This window comes from Gasterosteus aculeatus, chromosome X, assembly GCF_964276395.1.
Source record: "Gasterosteus aculeatus chromosome X, fGasAcu3.hap1.1, whole genome shotgun sequence".
In the NCBI taxonomy this organism is placed as follows: Eukaryota; Metazoa; Chordata; class Actinopteri; order Perciformes; family Gasterosteidae; genus Gasterosteus; species Gasterosteus aculeatus.
The window spans coordinates 19,832,492-19,851,369 of record NC_135698.1 but is presented as its reverse complement, the minus strand read 5'-3'; the positions used below and the strand labels follow the sequence as shown (position 1 = coordinate 19,851,369).

The following is an 18,878-nucleotide window of genomic DNA, read 5'->3' as shown; positions in this document are numbered from 1 at the left end:
AAGAAAATGACTTACCAAGAAAATCTAAGGGACAGAAAGATCTGCAGCAATAACACTTAATACGAGTTTTTAAAAAAACACTGATTCAGTACTAAAGTTGACAATTTCTGTGGCATTTGGCGGTAAATGTGAACATATAAGTGCAGTCATGCCTGAAAAGAAATCCTGTTATCTGATTACTACATTTATACCTCAAATGAGGAGGGAAATCAGAATGTAATCACAAAAACACATTTTAAACAAAAGCAGTTGATTTGTAGAAACAATAAATACAAAAGAGCTGTCGATCAGCTGCATCTAAAAGCTGTCCGTGGTCACGCTGATGACCTGTGGCTCCACTCTGTTCCGGTTGCAGCTGAAGAGCCAGGCTGCCCTCCTGTGGCGGTAGCGCTTCGACAGCAGCACATACAGCACCGGGTTGACACAGGGGTGCAGGTACTGCAGCACCGTACAGATGAAGTAAAACATCTCCCAGGCCTGTCCGTGGCGATACCGCCCCAGGTACAGACACAGCTCCAGCACATAACCCGGCAGCCAGCACACCGAGAAGGTAGTAGCGGCCAAGAACACCATGATGGAGGCACGGCGGGTGTTCCTGGCGCTGGACACCGTCATTACAGGGCTCTTGTGGAGAAAAAGAGCCAGGCGGACGTAGTTGAAGGCGATGACTAGCATCGGAACAAAGTAGTAAAGAACGAACTGGCTCAGCACCACTTGGTAGTGGTGCTCGTGAATGGTTGGGAGGCAGAAGGTAAAGTTGGCCAGGCTCGGGCCGAGGCTCTCTTTGGTGGCAAACATACGCAGCGGCAGGCTGATAAAAAAGCTGAGGGCCCAGACCAGGACGAACATGAGGATGACCAAGTCCATGGTTGGCGGCTGGTAAGGGTTGGTGATGATCATGGCGCGGGCCATGGACACTGCGCACAGCGAGTAGGTGCTGGCCGCCAGACTGAAGGCCAGCAGGAACTGGTAAACCTTGCAGGACATGTCGCCCAGAGGCCAGGAGTGACTGACGGCCGAGTGCAAGGTGAAGGGGATGAGCAGCAGGGTGAGGAAGTCGGCCAGGGTCATGCTGAGTAGGAGGATGTCCAGTCGGTTCTTGCGCAACGTGTTGTACTTTGCAAACAGAGAGAAGACCAGCAGGTTGGCGCAGAGCCCGATGGCCAGGATCACGCCACAGGTACAGGCAAAGATCAGCACATAGGGGTTAGGGACAGCCACCTTTCAAATATAAGAACAAAGACAAGCATTTATTCAGTCATGTTTGAGATTGTTTGCTTTTATATCATAGAGAACTTCATATTTTAGGGGGTTTCGACTATTATTTAAAATGCAAGACAAAATGTGTCATATTGAGCTCAGGAAAAAGTCAAATGAACAATATTTTAGTATTTCTATCTTTATTAACCAAATATCATCAAAATAATAATTAATTGGACTTGAATAGCATTGTGCTATGAGTGAAATAACACACAAGATACATACATCTGTTTAATATGGCCACTTTTATTCCTAGTATGGCCAAAATTATTATTTTTTTCGGTTGATTTAAATAGCATCTGAAAGGCTAACGTGGCCCCGTAGCGATACAAAATATATACGTATGAATATGTATGGATCATACTACCACCAAAATACACATGATGCAATATTACAAAAATAAAAGCTTTTCTGTATAGCAACAGTAATATGTTATTTATTTAATGAACATTTTGACAGCCACACTATAACAGGGGTGTGTTGCACTAAAATGGTGCCAAATGTAACAGTTCTCCATCATTTGGACGCACTCACCATCGTCGTTCCAGGGATTTCTTCAGGTTCATGTTCCTGAGGGATCTGTCCTCATCACGTAGACTTCCATTTCCCTGGCGTCCGTCCTGTTAAACTGGACTGACGAAGGGAGAGGTGGCAGCCTCTCAGGACTCATTACAAAGTGTGATAGGTGAATGTGGAAAGAGGAAAGGCAAACACCACTCGGCTCAAATTGATTCGGCTTGACTTGCTTTAAAGAGAAACAACCTCGGAACAGCTGCTCAGGAAACAGTGCTGCACTATAATCCCTGCTCTGTTACTGTCATTAGATGTATGAGTATCTTCACTTTCAAGAACAGCTAAGAAAGTGAACCTTTTATTTATATCAGTCTGTTTAGAATACCTTATGGACCCGGACTGTGTTTCTGTCTGTTGGGAACTTCCCTAATCTGTTAAAGCCTCTTTGTTTTAAGGCATTTAATTCCCAGTGTATGAACAAAAAACGATAGCACTCTCCAAAGAAAAAAGGGACAATTCCATTGATCACGGTGACTGTTTCTCCCCTTCTCCGGAGATATTAATGTCTCTCTCCGTTGTTTGATTGATTTCTTCGCTGCAGGCTCCTGGCAGCGGTTTTATCAGGCTTTCCACAGCATTTATGACTCTGTGTCAGCTAATGGCCTACGGTGTAGACTGCTGCTCTTAGCACAGGATATAGCTGATGCTGATGCATTTGCTAACCCGTCCATTACCAGTGGCCGTGCCATTCACCCGGCAGCTGTTCTCAAGTGGGACGTCAACAGCTTTGTTATGCTCTGTCCGCTTAAAAGAAATGTTTTGACCCAAATCGTGAAATTCTTATTTATTTCTAGATGAGATTGAACAAAGGCCCATTCATCCCCCTGTTTCCTCTTTTCTGTTTTTATCCGCTGAAACGTCGTGATTGAGATTTTAGAGAGAGAATTGATAACTGACCTGTAGATTAGTCACCTTTCCAATTGATAGTTTTTATACCACGTTGTGGTGAATCATTCATGTAATTTGATGCACCATAAAGCTGAAATGATTAGCCCAGTAATCGATTGGTAGCTCAACAGGAAATAATCTATCGTCTTCTTTGATAATCTATTTTCAATTCAGTTGTTTGAAACACTTTTTAACACCGTTCACTGTTTCCAGGATTCACAAATGTGAAGATGTGCTTTGTATGCTATGAGTGAAAACTGACATACATTTGGCTTTTGAACTGGACAAAATCACCTCTTTGAAGAGACCACAGAGGGTTCTGTGAAATGATGATAGACTAAATAAAATGATCATTCCTCAATGTTCAGCACCTTAAAATAGGCAATTGACTCTGCTGCAGATAGAATTGATTCGCAATCAAGTTGTGTGCTTATTGCTCTAAGTAATAACAAACCTTGCATTTAGTTTATCACCATAATACCAAGTATTCTGTTCACCTGATGCAAACAACACTTAATGATGTACATACAAATTGCTGCCATCTTTAGGGTTAATACAAGACTAACTACTTATTTCCAATACCAGTTAATCTTATGGTATTATTATTAAAACACGTATTATATTCTCACAAACGGCATTGTAAGCAATGTTTTGTGATTTGCTCGAGTTCTAAATCACTCAAAAGGATCAACCTTATATCTAAATGTTTGCTTTTAATAATTGTATCTCTACCTGTCATCAGGCTTATTGCGGTAGTAAGTGTCATCAATGTAACACAACACAAAGGCACCGTTTATATAGGGCGGCCTGTCCAGTCAGTTCCCAAATTCATATAAAAAGCTCTTTCATTTATAAAATACTAAGCTGATGTCAGCAGGTCAGCTGAGCACGTGTCGGAGTCAAGTTTCACTAATCACGTCACGGGAGGAAGGAGAGCTGAACGTCAAGACGATGGTGGAGGATTTCAAGTGAAAAGCAAAACCCCTACGTGGTAATACAGTAGTAGCAGCAGTGGTATTAGTAGGGTAAGAACTCTACTGATAGTGATCGTCATAGACAAACATCTAGTGTTATCACTACTTGAGCCACATTTGACTTGTGGACAAAGACACCGTGAATAAAAATGTTCTATTAGCTACACTTTTAATGTTTGATTAACTGGAAACATGTACAGTATGCCCTCAGTGCATGGTGAAGAACATTAAATGAGTCTGACAGCCCCCGACTTAAGCTTGTTCTATAAAAATAAACAATAATATGAAATGGTGAGTAGACTTGATGAAGCATCCAATAAGTTACAAGTCCATGGAGGATCTAAGTAATGCAGAAAACTTCCAAAAGAAACATCAAAATAGAACTCAACCACAAAAGAACATGTACAGGATATAACTAAAGTGCATTATGGAATTTAGTCAGCAGCACCATGATACATTCACAAAATAAATACACACTTTCAAAGTGAAATAAATTATGGTAGAACGGTTTGAACAGATGTATGCAGTGAACAGATGGTGTGTACAGTAACTGTCAGTTCACGATAGTCAACATGGAGCCAAACAAAAAAGTAGACCACTCGCCTCCCAATTTTCTGAAGTTACATAATAGTCAGGCAATAAATACTCGTGCACTCGGTTGGTTAGAGATGACGGCATGTGGCTTTTTTTAAAAAGTCAAAATTACAGATGCCTACAGGTGTTCCAAAATAAATATGGACCTAAAAAGATGTTGTGGAGATAATTTGCAAAAACGTTCTGATCAAAAATATAAACTCAGCAAAACATTATCATACAAGCTCAAACCCAGGACGTAATATGAAGTGACTAAGTCAGCCATGAGTAGAGTCTCTCAGGTCACGCCGAACCCATGTCCGTGTCTTAGTGCAGTTCCATCCAAACGCCATTGGGAGTCTCTCAACCAGGTCACTGCGTCCTTCACGGCTCCTTGGCTGTGACAGACCGCGCACGCGTCCGCTTCTTGTCGCTCTCTCTACGACGGCCCAGCCTCGCCTTTTTTTTCCTCTTGGTGGCCACTTTAAGTGGCTGGTCCTTGTAAGCCACGGCCTTGTTGGTCTCCTGTGGCAGGTTAGGGCCCTCTATGTCCGGGCTGAACCCGGTGGGGAGGTTCTTGGTAGCCCCTGGGGGCTTCTCGTTCAGGGCATTCCCACTGAAGGTCTGGATCTGGATTCGGCTCTGCACGGGCGGAGCTCGCTCGTCGGCCGTGTGCACCTCTTCCAGCAGCTCCTGCAGCCACATGCGGCGCTTGAACTCCTGTAAGGAGCGGCCCTTGTCATGCATCAGCTGGGCGTGGCTCACTGACCTCTTCCTTTTTGCAGGAAAATGAAGAGACGGATTGAGAGTCAGAAAAACAATGGAGGTTGCCTTAAAGCTAATAAATAAATAGTAAATCTGCATTGTGCATGAGAGGAGAGCAGCAAGTACGTCAGTTATGTACTGAGTACTTATTCTGATTTATCTACAACTATCAATCAAATGATTTAACCAAGTCTTCATTTGAAGTCAGCACCAACAAAATCTGACCATTTTCTTATTTCATGATGCACCACTGTATTGAGCTTTTGCATGGCGCAGTGGTAGAAGACTTGAAAGCAGAGAAGTGGTCAGGCACCAGGACAGCTCAGTACAGTAGGTGGCAGCATAAACAAATCTGTGAGAGTCATGACTAATCTAAGCACCAGCCCCCCCCCCCCAAAAAACGAGTGGAAATGGAAAAAACTCTTGTACCTTTATTTCATCTGATTAATCAACTCTAGATGTGGGTTTTCTAATGCTGACCGGAATGTTTCAAAAATTTTCCTTCAGTTAAAGTTGAAATATTAACCAGCTCTCCATTTTAAAGTTTCATATTATCTAAAATGTCCATCACTTTTCTATTGTCCTCAAAATGATATAAAGGATAACTCACGTTCTGCTACTTAGTGCAGCAACCGGTCTCCCATCAAGAGTCACTGGTGAGCACAGCAAGAACACAGCCAGACTCCACTGATGGAGCATGACTACGGAGCACATCCTTAAGCCCAAGATCTGAAGAACACAAGAAATAGCAAATCAGTCACTTCAGTGAATAAAGTGGAACTTTGTTTTCGTGAACTGTCCACTATTCGATAGACAGTCAAGCGGTGAAGCTAAAAAATGTTGCTCCGTTCCAGAGTACGTCAGCTGCCCAAGGCAACATTACTTGTGCAAACAGTTTATTAAAAGGAGAAACATAGACTTACATGTTTACAGTGAAATCCACAAAAAGCTCAGTCTGCAAGCTAGTAAGCAAAAATTCATTTACAAAGTAAAAAGAAAAATTATTCTCCCAAATGCAATCTGGCCACTTCAAAACTTGTGTCCAGATGGGAATGCAGGCAGCATGGGGAAATCCCCCGTCACTCAGCTCCATTCATTTGCCTCCCAACAGGGTGGGTTGAGCTATTTATTTCTCCCCAGCGTCCCAATTGAGAGACAGATAAAGATGGAAAGAGGAGCAGCAGCAGAAGCAGCAGCCCATCAGCTGTGGGGCTGCAAACTCCACCCGACGTTGCAGTAATCTCATGAAGAGTTATGATGAAGCATCTTCTCTGGTGGCCGGAGCCGCAGCGCTGTGCCGAGGGGGGGTTTTACAGTCCAGCTCTGTGCGAGTCTGTCTGAGAAAGGCACAGTGAGAAAGTCAAACTCCTCTTTGGGGGAAGAAGAAGAAGAAGGCACTACCTCAGCCCCTACCCATTAAGTCCAGTCCTAACACCCTCCCCACCCTTCCCTCTCTCCCTCCCCCTCAGCCCTTCACACACACCTGCTGTGACAGGAAGGTGGCTCCCGTGCGACATCCCGGACGCCCCACAGCAAAAGAGGTTCACTTTGCTCAAGTTCATTTTTAAGCCGTTTCTCGCCATTTGCGACCAAATGAAGTCCACTGATTATTTAATCATAAATATGTCAGAAAAAAAGTGACAGGTGTGCAGTGTTGGAGGTAATCGTGGGTTACCAAGCAGAGGGTATAAGGGGAGGGGCAGACTCCCTCCAAAGTAAACAGCCAGGCCTAACCACAGTCCCAAGGGAGAATGACCATAACCTCAGAGAAACCCAACCCACAGCTTCTCACTGCAGACCATTCAATTCACCCCGACTCCCCCTGAGCAAACCAGCTCACCACCAAATGGTTACAGTGGGCGCTGAGGTATCCTCCGTGTCCACCTAATAAAGAAAGTGGAGATCGTTGCATTAAGTCGGCAATACGTCTCAAGCAACTTTTGTGAATTGAGTAAAAACGTCATAAATACACAGATTACAGGTCAGCCGTTTGATGTAAGGTTTAGCTTGTGTGTGGATAAAATTGCATGTATTTTTAGTAGCACCTTGAATGACAGCACTGCATGACCAAGTGTAGAAGTATGTGCAGCAAGGGCAGGGCTCTATAACTGCTTTGTAAGAATTTTAAACTCTGTCTGTTACAATGCTTGCATCAGAATCCTTTTGGAAACTTTGGAGGGGACTTTTTCCACAGAGCCACCATAAGGCCTTGTTAAGGTTTTGAGTTGATATGCCTCAACAAGGATTGCATGGATTACTCTAAAATAGCCTTTTTGGATGATTCTTCATAAGCTTTGGGAATAACAAGCACTCCTGTCCTCATTGGGTCAACGTTGGGTCAAAGTTTCTAATACGTTGGGTTGGGAACGCACTAAATTAACATTAAACCTGCTAAACACTGACATGTTAACATTGCTATTGTCAAAAATAACGCCACAGTGCCTTTATTTACAGACTATCGAACATCTTTAAGGTTATTTAATCTTACAAATGTAGGTATTGCTACATGTAGTGTAGTACAGCAACGCTTCTAATGTACCATAGATACACTGTGTCTTTGCCTTTTTTTATGGATTTGTGGTTGAAATTGTTTGCGAGCTGACTAAAATGAATACAGGCCATTGAAAAATCCCGAGTCATTTATGTGGTTACTGCACCTACTTTCACTGTTTTACTGCATGGAATAACTTGCATTTCTCCTCATGAATAAAACCCATAAATTATTTCTGTGAGCAGTGATGATTAGTAGAATCACTTCAGGCTAGACTGTAGACCAGTTGGTGGTAAATTACTTAATAGAGGGCTCAGTATTTTACAAGCAGTCATGATTCAATTCAGCAAGAGGTCCAGGGGTTTGGGGCTGGGACAAATATATAGTGGACCCCCCTGCTGTCTCCAAGACTCAGCTTTCTTCTGTTTCCAGCGAGTCTGCCTCGAACTTCGAACACTTTAACATTTGGAAAGGGAAAAAATACCTCATTTGATTCCATTCTGCAAGGACTTTACCTGCAAAAAAATATTTGAAAAAAAAAAAAAATCCCATTTCCTGGCAGACAGCAGCGAAGGAAACAGGAGCCAGGAAAGCTGCTTTTGATTCATGCTAAATTGCACTCTCAACACAGAACAGTATTCCCGTCCGTTTTTCATCCTTTTCACACTGCACCTACTTCACACGTACAGATCATATATACACACACACACACACTCCTCATCCAAGCGCACACACACACAGACACACACACTCTGCATCCAGAGAAACACCCTCAATTCATTTATAATTGCGGAGTTCAGCATCTATTTTTGTGTGTTGTACCAATTCCCTCTTATTTGCCCACACAATTATGTCATAAATTTTAGCTTCAGTTGCAGCCGTCCCTGCTTTTGCTGTGGTGTAAAACCCAGAGTCACCATGTACTAGGGCATCTACATTAGTCAGTGTTAATTCCCACAAAAAGTTACATTTTGTTGCTGTCAGCGTTCTCTAATATTTTATTTATATTTTACAGCACCACTCCCCTTTAATTCAGAACCCCATCCCAGTTTAAAGGGAAATTTCAACGTTATGGTAAAGTGTAAAGTGAAGACATGTACAGTCATTACATTCAAAGTCTGTTTAAAAGAAGTAATTATTCACAGGCGCACATGTTAAACATGACATTCTACCAACTTATATAACACGTCCAATGTGATCTGTAACTATATACTTAACTGCAAAGAACCGAATCCAAGGTTTCACAGTGTATTTGATAATGGTCCCTTTATGATGCAGTCAGGGCTTTGATCGCTGGGCCATTTGCTCACATGAGAACTTCAGGTTTGTTATCCTGGAAAACCTCACTTGAAAAATCACTTCTGCAGAGTTACTTTCCCCTCATAATGGTTTTTCAACTATGAGTTACTGTACTGGCCGTTTCGGTCATTTCATTTGAGGCACGCTTCATAATGTCGTATTGTGGGCGGTTGGAAGAGTTTTTTTCTTCTAATCATTCACACCTTCCAATCATAACTGTCGTCCCAGGAATGCTCCTTATTCGTGGTGACCTTCTTCTGGTTCAGCTGTTTTCAACAGCTCTCCTGCAGTGGCAAAGCACAGGAGATGAAATTTGAAATTGATGCTCTCTGTTTTCTTTTTGGTTGGTGGTTTATTGGTCCTTGAAATGTGTCACATTCAATCTGGACAGCAGTGGAAGAAAGCTCTGCATCAAAATCCAGAGACAGAGCAAAGTTAACATTTTGTAAACTTGAGGTGACTTTGATTGATTCAATTAAACCAAATTAAATCAATTGTTTAAGGTTTCCCTCTTTCAGTTTTGTCTTGTTGAAAGAGTTCATAAAGAATGTGTATTCCAGATGCAGCTACAGGCTACGAAGAAACGCTAATGTTTAGCACAACGTTTTACATGTTCACATCCATTATATTGCACACATTTAAATTGACTTCTTCTTTCAACCGCAGAAGCAGACTTTCAGGTTTTGAACCACAATGCACAATGGGTAGTTTAGTCAGGATGTCAGAGAAGGGTCACCACTCCACACTTTAAGAGCCATACATCCTGAACATTACCTAATTCCTGCTCAGGGTTACCCAAACATGTCCTCCTCCGTCACACATTTACTAGATCTGAAAGTAGCTGCAAGATTTGTCTGTTTCTGTTTCTGCTGCCTGATATACGATAATCCTCCTCAGGTAGCGCTTTGGGGCTTTTTTTAACATTAACCATAAATGTCAAGCTACTGGAGACAGTAAGTCGGGGAGGTCCTACTAGGACAAAAGCATGTTGTCCAGACACAGTCTACAGCACAGGTACATTAAATCATTATTTTTCAGACAGGAAATATCTGCCACTGGACATTTTGCCTGTGAAATGTATGTCTAAGATGAAATGATTCCTGCCTGGCACAGCTCTACTCTCTGAACTGGAGTGTTTTTACACTCATCTATTTAATGTTGGAGTTTGATCACGCACAAGATGGGATTTAGAGGGATTCAGAAAGCAGAAAAACACGTCCAGGGCCAAGGTCTTTGACCTGGCCGTATAAGGTGGCCAATACATTAGCATTTCTCCCTTGGCATGTGTTGATGGTTGGGTGTCTGACTGTGGCCGACCTCTCTGCAGTGGCCCCTGTCCTCCGAGCTCTGGAGAGGGAGGCCTGTTCCTCATTCCTCACCCCTTAACCCCCCCCTCCCTCCCTTCTCAAAACCCTAAACCGCGAGCTGCCCCATGTCTGATGCCACCCTCTCACTCTCCTGACCTCAGTGGCAGACCCCAGACCAGCTGAACACAGCCTGAATCGCCACACAGTTACCACACAGCCACCGCCAATGGCCCGGCCGCCACCCTCCTGCCCCTGACCTATCACCCAAAACATTACCATAAACTTCTGCCCCGGCTGCCAAGCAACACACACAGCAGAGCTCACAGTCGGACTGTGCTCTGCCCGTCCATGTAAAGATAGCTCTGTCTGAGGGGGGAAAGTGGAGCTGGTGTCGAGGGGGTGAGCGCTCTCTTGGTTACGGTGGCGTTTTACACGCAGCATAAAAGCTAGTGTGGTGTTGTATGCTTTGTGGCTTGTGGTGATGCCGTGGCGTGGCATGTGGAACACACTCCTGCCCGCTGCAGCAACCACCGTGCAGTATTTGAGGCTGAGGAAAAATGCATCTGCTGGTGTGCAGACCGCTTTTTGAAAAACTTTGCCACGAGTCTGCGCGCTCCACGTCTTTTACACGCTTGCGTTGCCTCCGTCTCGGCCCGAAAAATTGAAGAATCAATAGAGGTCTGATTGAGAAGACCACACACGTGGTGTTACAGTAATGACGGGCTGAGTCTGTTTGTTTGCACAAGTGAAGAGCAGGCTCAAATCATTAATGAGTGCTTTGCGTCCAGCGTGCAACCACAGCTAAGCCAGTGGGTCAACAAGGTTGGTCAAACTAACCACTGTGTGTGTGTGTGTGTGTGTAGGTGTGTGTGCGTGTGTGTGTGTGTACTCAAAAAACAAAATAAAAGTTTAGATGCATAAACTGAAGTTTGATGAGTCTTTCAGACCCCTTTTTTTCATTTGCATGTGTTAATTTGTTCTTACATCATCTGTAAGCACTCGCTGTCATTTTTCTATATTTAACATCATTCTATATTTACTTGTGCTCGGACACACAGATAGAGTTTTGTTTTCACGTTGAAAAAAAAAAAAAAAAAAACCTCGCTTCACTTGAAATTTCCAAATCGTTATAATGCGCGGTGCGAGCCAAGTGCACTTCACCAGCTCAAAGCTGATCCATTTACTGTAAACGAGCTTGTCTCTGTTGGTTTCCTGACCAATTACTGTACAGGGAACTTAGGTCCTGTATTTATTTTCCATATGTTATTTTAAATGGACTGCACTCAATGCCCAGGCCTTGTTAAGCGCTCCCGTCCTCCCAGCCTACCGTGGGACATGCTAGCAGGCCTTGGCAGGCAGACAGACACGCGGATGCTGGAGGCGGCCTCCGGACAGCCCCATCCTGCGTGGAGCGGGGCCACCCGCTCTGTGCTCACCGGGGCACGGTGACTGGCACGCCGTTCCCCCGGCCTCAGCTTTTACCTTTCACTTTTCTGCTGCTGCGGGGGAACTGGAGAACACTGTGGCCCTTTTAAGCCTCTGCGAACATGAAAGGATATCAAGGCCAACCAGAGAATAGAAAGTGTCATGCTATGCTCGCTTCATTATTTAGCTGGAGTATCTTCTAAAAGACATTCCAGCGAGGGGGTTGTGAAGCTACTCATGTGTGGTGGGGCTTAAATCCAACATGAGTAAAAGTAATTGGATTTTGAAGGTAACCGTGCAGCAATATGTTGATTGATAGATTAGACAACTTTTTTTAATTAAGTCCATTGTTTTAGTATTTTTCAAGCAAATCGTTTTTTGTTCCAGTCCTTAAAAAGTGAAGGTTGACTTATTTTTTCTTTGTCTTTTTAAGGATGTAAAAAATTCATTCAAGAATACCGTTGGATGCAACAACACAAATGTTGGATTAATCCTCCTAAAAGGGATTCCTAAAAACAACGTGAAAAATAATACTATAAAACTGGGACATTGTGGACGGCGGATTGTAATAGAGAAATCCTTCACAATTCAATTTTGGGAGCTTTAGCAATAAAAAAAGTAACAAAGTAGAAGGAGACAGACTCACTGCAGCTAAACAAAGAAGGATCTTTGATCATTTTGCATTAATTGTGTGGTCTCGTTTAACAGAAGTCTCTCTGTAAAAGCAACCGTTACATTTGCAATATTCGAAGATGGGATTTGTTATTTTATTGAAAATGCAATTTGAGTCGGTTCATAAAGCTAAAATAGTCAAATGTGGTGAACAGTTACATCATGCTCTTTTAAAGGAGGCCACACTTTTTACTGAATAATTGACCAAACACAGACAGACAGACTTTAAAATGACATGAGCTCGTTCAACGGTGTTGTTTTTCTCCTGTGAGACACAATAAATTAAAGCAGCAAGTAAAATTTGACCGAGTATGGGAGGACACAGTTTAAGGAGTATCTAGCTGTTCAGATCCACACTAGAAATAACCCAATATAAACAAGCCTTTTTTAAATGGCAGAGAATAAACGCAGTGAAATAACTGTGAAACAGACACTTAACCAAAACATCAATTACCTTTAAAATCAGCCTGTTGTTAAAATGGAGACAGGAAAAATAAATAAACTACTATGTAGTCTTGTATGACAGTAAAGTGAGGTAAATAGTTGATTTGTCCTTATGTCTTTGTGTATGTCTATATATCTGTACCACATTACACATTGAGGGGCTAAACATGCACCGTAAATGCACCAAACTTAAAGACGTCTCTTTCCGTCAGTGAAGCTGAGAAAGTAGTTTGGGATGATTGTATTTTAAACCAGCATTGGTCCTTCAAAATGATCAGTAATGTTCCCTTTAAATCTCTACAAGACATCTCTTTAAGAGGTGTTGTGATAAAAGTGGTTGTGTAATTCTATATTTTTCAGAATGGGTTCCCACAGCAAAAGATATCCCCTTCCCTCATAGAAACCTCTAAAATAACTTTTTCTTTCATAAATTGAAAACATGTGCTCGTCCTTGATGATGTAAATGTTTGAAAGTGTTAATTCACTAATGAACAGTGAGTCCATTAGACATTTGATTACATACTCCGGCCAGCAGATAAATCAACACTGAGGGTAACTCAAACATGGACCCCGGCCAGGCGGCTTGTTTTCGGTCCGACTGTGGTTTTCCAACAGTCTAAATCCATGAAGCGGATTTGCTCACAACAGCCACCATATTTCTCCAATCTGCATCCCCTTGTAAAGCAAAGGAAGGAAGGAAGGAAGGAAGGCCGAGCTGTTGGTTTTGTGCTGCCCACGGTCTCGCAAGCCCGTAAAATAAGGCACGGCTTTCATTGCGTCTTTTTGCGAGCAAAAGGGAATTAGCTTTTAAAAGTTTGTTTTGTCGGAGTTGTAAATAAAGTGGCACTGATTCAGACTAGATTCCTTTCTCTGTGACGGGGAACGGCTCATGTGGGTGGCTTTTGGAAATACTGAGACATGCTGAATATGTTTATGTTACAAATGTCCCCAAGGAGAGTTGAGCTTTGTGGCGCAGATGAATTACTGAGGGGAAAAGAGCTGTTGTGGAGCTTTTAAAGTTCAGTGTTAATGGCGGGAGTGAAGTGGCTGCGTAGGTGTGATGTGTTCGTTTCACAGGTTGCTGGTGTTTGTGTCCACAACGATGGAGGGTCTGAGGGGCTCCCACACAGCTCCAAAATGGCCGTGTTTTTAAAGGGGTCTTTCTCCTCTGCTCAACGCAGCATTGCAGCATCTTTCAGCTCATTGCTTTGGTTTTAGAGGCCGATAACTTCTGAAAGTCAGATGAGGAGAATGATGTTTGTCTTTGAGGTCAGCTTAGCTTAGCTTAGCTTAGCTGAGCAAGTGATGTAGCACCTTTAAAGCTCACCAATTAACTTGTTTCCCGTATGACCACAACTTATATTTTGTGAACATTAAACAAACAAAATAAAATCTGTCCATCATTGAGCTTTATGTTATGACAATTGTATTATCTTTGAGTTGGGCTATGAGCGTAAACTACGGTGACAGAGCAAACAGCTTTTAACCTTTTGCGGGAACACCAACGCGGTCCAAGACAAATGAACTCAAACACGCATGGTATCAACTTTATTGTTGCCAAATACAAAAGACGACTTGCACAGTTTTCATTCGCCGTGAGCAATCCAGTCTTTCCCATTGATTACCTGCAGTCTAGCTAGACCAGCCATAGTTTCATAGCTAACCGTATTTAGGCCTTCTTCCTACCGGAGACGGTCGGTATGGCTGGACAGTATAGTGTACCTGATAATATGTCACTGTTGTCTTGACAGCTTGCGCCACTGAATGCAGGTTGAGTGTATTTTTAGGAAAACATAGGCCAGAAAAATAAAGAAAAAGTACAAGGAGGGTTATAACAGTGAGCGATTTTGATGGATTTGTTTTAACACCTCCGCAGGTGTAGATATCTGATCCCAATCAGGACTTTTCATTTAAGAGCACACCAGCTCCTTTTCTCCAGTAATGAACCACAGAGAGAGCCGCTCTGGCCTGTTTGAATGGGAGCGTGTGTGTTTTTGTGCGTGTGGGCGGGCATGCCTGAGGTTGCTGAGCCTCGACCTTCTCCTCAACATTAATAAGGACTTCCTTCCTACCAGACAGAGTCAAACACCTGATCACTTACCGAGGAGGACATGCCCACGCATCCCTCAGAGCTGCCATCCTTCAGCCGCTTAATAGACCCTCTCGCGGCCAAAGCCGTTGAAAATAAGCGCGGGGGCGTGTTGGCAACCGAGGGTTTCGCCTCAGCACGTCCAGACCGGTTAGCACACTTTAAACATCGAATCAAACCTGTCACAAGCATCGAAATGTCTGCTTGTTGCACGTTCGGTCGTCAAGAGTCAATAATCAAACAGCAGACTCAAGTTCTATAGAATTCCCACAGAGTCACGAGTTACCTGCTGAAAGTCGCTGGTAGTAACTTAAAGAAAGAGCTGGCTTGGATAATAAACACAGTGGATATGTGACCCTGCGACCACGGACACATTTGGTTAGGGGTCACCGGTTAACGAAGGACGTGTCAACTTGTTTAGGTTGGATTCCCCTTCTTTGGTTGTTAATGTCCTCGTTAAGCTATTGCACTCGGCTGTACTTCCGTAGCCAAATTGTGTGCACTTACTTGCATACCATCAATCCATCAATCAGACGTCCACGTGCCAGATACCCATACGCAAATCATCTTTTCTCTCCGTACCCGTAATGTGTGAGGGTGAGTAAGATTAGACGTCATGGGTGGCGTCTAAATCTTGAAACAATCATTCGGAGATCACAACCTTTTTCTCCAACGGCAATGAAGTTTGGCTTCTTTTAAGAGCTGTTGAGCCAAGGTACACCGGGCGAAATGTGCATTTTCGTTTTTCTCCCTAAATACCAGGTTTTTTAAATGTTTTTCCCCTCAATTGAATTAGAACGGCCAGTCACAACCGACTCAAGTACACATCCACAGAGATTTCAGCCCAGATGCTGTCAAATAATCACTTAGCCAAAGCAACAGACTTGTTGCTGAACATGAAATGATGTTATTTGAAGAACCCAAGCTTGTGAATGTAAATTTAATAACTCAAAGGTCTCCACAGCAGTATAATGATTTCACTTTAAGATCAGGGACATATGATATATCAATTGTTTTTGGCCAACATGACTTGCTGTGTTATAATAAGTTTTTCATAGTTCATATTCTGTCAATATACTTCCCAGGAACACAATGTTTCAGCGAAAAGAGCTGCTGTAGTCTGTGAACATCCAGCTTCTCCTGGTCTCTGAGTTCCAAACACAATGAAATAATATCAATAAATCCTGTTCTCACAGTTACTGGGATTGTTTGGTTCTTATATCACAAAATAGATAACAACTCCTCCAGGAGTACAAAAACCCCTTTTCTCCTTTAGCTCATTTAAAGACAGTTGCCTTAAATCAACAAGCGGCTATGTGGGAAACTGGAAATAGTCATAAGAAAAGGTCATGGAGAAGATGCCTCCCATTTTTCGTCATGGGGCGGGTGAAGCTCCGTAACGCTAGGCTTGGTTGTTTTTATGCCCAGTTCTACGTGTAAAAGTCATTGAGCCAAGACCGAAATATGGCCGGCTTTTGGCAAAGTCTTTGTCTGCCAATTGAATGTCATATAATGTAATGTAGACATCCTAAACGTGCCATTTGGGCTGCATTCAGAAAAAGCCTTGAAAACCGTATGACTACTTCCTCTCGTCAGCATCCAAGGGAGACATATAGAACATAACAGCAAAATATACATTTTATTTACTTTCTCAAATGAGTAATGTATCTGTCCAGAGAAAGTATGTTGACACTTTGGAAACAATCACAGACAGTAAATGTGTCACGTAATTTGCCGTGGCTGAATTTCGGGTGAACCCCTTCAGGGGCCCTTACACTGCAGTTGTGTTGATCCTGTTTGCCTCAGCTCGGTACGTGCTCCTCCGCATGAAAGCTAAAACCACCGAAAGCTCAGTGGGACAATCAAAGACCAACAAAACAAATCTTTATCGAGCCCCATTTCCATAATGCAGTTTCTTTTTTTAATATCACCCCCCTGTGTGGGTTTTCCACCCTACAAGTCTGAACAAATTCAAGCGTCTATTCTACGGTGCCACGGTCCTCAGCTCTGTTTGATTAGGGCAACACACAGGAGGTCCACTGCCACGGTGTTTTCTTTACCTGGGCCCATAACTCTTAAAAACACACAAACACTTGGGTTGTAAATGACCTGTTCATCACACAGTGACAGGAGAGGTGATTCTGGACTCTTGGTGGGCCAGGTGTGCAGATCAGGACAGATGTGCCGTGCCAAGACCTGTTGGCATGGTGACGCGGGACCATGGAAAGTTCTGGAATCTGTCGCTGCTGGCAGGGCCGAGCTTCTGAACGGGACTGGTGTTGGCTTTGCCTCCAGCTGTTTCTTTACAGACATGCTGAACGCCAGCAACAGGCGGAGGCCAAGATCAGCCCAGCGAGTCTGGCCACACACAGGCCACTTACACACTCACACACACGTACATATATATATATATATTTATATATATAAACCCCACAGTTATACAAGCACACACAAACAAACAAACACAAGCGTTTTCTGCAATGGGCTTGTCTGTAACAAAATGCAACAGACATATTTTATATTCTCACATCAGTACAAACTAAGTTAATGTGTAATGAGCTTTTTTTTCTGACACTCTTTTGTCCTTTGCGGAGTTGTGTTCATGTCACTTCGTATTTGTATAATCCTCATTTGTTTTATTGGTTTTACTTTTTCCAATGTGGGTTCCAAAGTTGACTGGTATTGTCCCTTTGAGGGAGTGTTTTAAATCTAATCTAAATGCCCGAATAACATTTTTCGCTTTTTGTGTTCTTATTCTTTAGTAATTCTGGCTTTAAATCTTTAATTTCAAATAATTGAATTGAATTTCAAATTCCATTATTCTCTTATTTTGTCATTTCAAAGCAACTTGTAACTCTGGTTTGAACTGCTATATAAATAAAATGTAACCTACTTTTTTCCTGTTGAGTTTATTTTTTCTTGCTGTGGGGTGTTTGCTATGTATTTGGCCAGCAATTCAAAGGTGTGGAACTAGATGCTGTGTTTGCTGCTGTAATAATCTAATCTTATCTACGATCACATAGTGAACAATATGCTTCTCTGTGCACAGCTAAAATGATTCTAATAAATACACAGTGAGCATTAAAAACATTCTTGGATAAATACTTCACAGATGTTATTTTCTTCTTTAAAAAAATATACAAAGCATAGGCTTCCAGTGCTTGAATTATTACAATGTGACAATATGATAGACAGCACTAGAATGTTCCCACTGTAGCTGTTTACTATCAGTGGTGCTTGAAAGTTTTGGTTGAGGAACCTTTGAAGGTGCTGTCAGTGAATAAACGCTCCGTTGAAACTGCCCCACCACAGAAAAATAAACTTGCCATCTTTTGTTTTCCTTGTGTGGTCGCAGGTAATTCATTGAGTAAAGAGAAATGCAAAGGAATTCTTTCAAAGCTTTTGTTTGGTAATTCATTACGTTCTTAGGAGCGGAAAAGTGGCTGCGGAAATTCAAATTTATTGAAATCTCTTTCAGTGGTAAAGTTGGCGGTGGTTCTTGGAGAGTCTGGGCCTTTTTAATACTCGCACAGTGAGTTTTTGGTCAAAGAGGAGGTGAACTGCTTTTGTGGCCGTGCCCTCAGAGGGAGGAATGTGTAGGCTTGTGGTTGGTGGAAACCTGTAATTAGAGGAACCGGTCCTAATGGGGAGGTATAGACGGATGAAGTGGCCAGCAGTCCATCAAATGGACAATTTGAAGAGATGATGGACTATGACAGCCCACAAAATGTGTTGATGGTCTGATGGTCAAAACCATCAGAAATACATAATGTAGTGCAGAGGAAGGGTTTCAACAATGTTACGTGGAGAAATCCAGTACAGAGGTAAGAAGATGCCATTCCATCACTCACCAACGTCTCAGTTTTCCGCGATGCATTAGAGCTGCACAACTTATTTTGTCTTTCTAAGTTTCATACTTGGACTTATGTTGTCTTATTATGTTTCATGTAATTATGTGCAGCGAGTTGGGAGAAGAGCAGAAACCTCTTTTCCCTTTGCTCTTCTTTCATTCAATATATACACAGTTCTCCATCTACACTCTTAAGGAGCACCATTGTTGTGTTGAACAAAATTAAATTTTTCCACCTCCACCTGCTGGTGTTGCAGCACTGCTCTAC

The 18,878-nt window shown here is 42.6% G+C and overlaps 2 protein-coding genes across 2 annotated transcripts; both read right to left on the bottom strand.

Moving 5' to 3' along the window:
- Nucleotides 1-297: 297 nt before the first annotated feature.
- On the bottom strand, nucleotides 298-3,359 carry LOC120808665 (galanin receptor 2a). Its single transcript, XM_078083007.1, has 2 exons — nucleotides 3,351-3,359; nucleotides 298-1,221 (listed from the first exon to the last, which is right to left on the bottom strand). The coding sequence occupies exons 1-2, from the start codon at nucleotides 3,357-3,359 to the stop codon at nucleotides 298-300; spliced, it is 933 nt and encodes a 310-aa protein (XP_077939133.1).
- A 488-nt stretch (nucleotides 3,360-3,847) lies between these two features.
- Nucleotides 3,848-6,135, bottom strand: LOC120808806 (parathyroid hormone-related protein-like). Its single transcript, XM_040161993.2, has 3 exons — nucleotides 5,957-6,135; nucleotides 5,644-5,762; nucleotides 3,848-5,043 (listed from the first exon to the last, which is right to left on the bottom strand). The coding sequence occupies exons 2-3, from the start codon at nucleotides 5,745-5,747 to the stop codon at nucleotides 4,653-4,655; spliced, it is 495 nt and encodes a 164-aa protein (XP_040017927.1). The 5' UTR covers nucleotides 5,748-5,762; nucleotides 5,957-6,135; the 3' UTR covers nucleotides 3,848-4,652.
- Between the last annotated feature and the right edge of the window lie 12,743 nt (nucleotides 6,136-18,878).

Coding starts and splice junctions, on each gene's coding strand:
- LOC120808806 (XM_040161993.2), bottom strand. CDS start 5,747: ATGTGCTCCGTAGTCATGCTCCATCAGTGGAGTCTGGCTGTGTTCTTG. Junction 5,044..5,643: donor GCTGCACTAAGTAGCAGAAC/GTGAGTTATCCT, acceptor TCCTGCAAAAAG/GAAGAGGTCAGTGAGCCACG.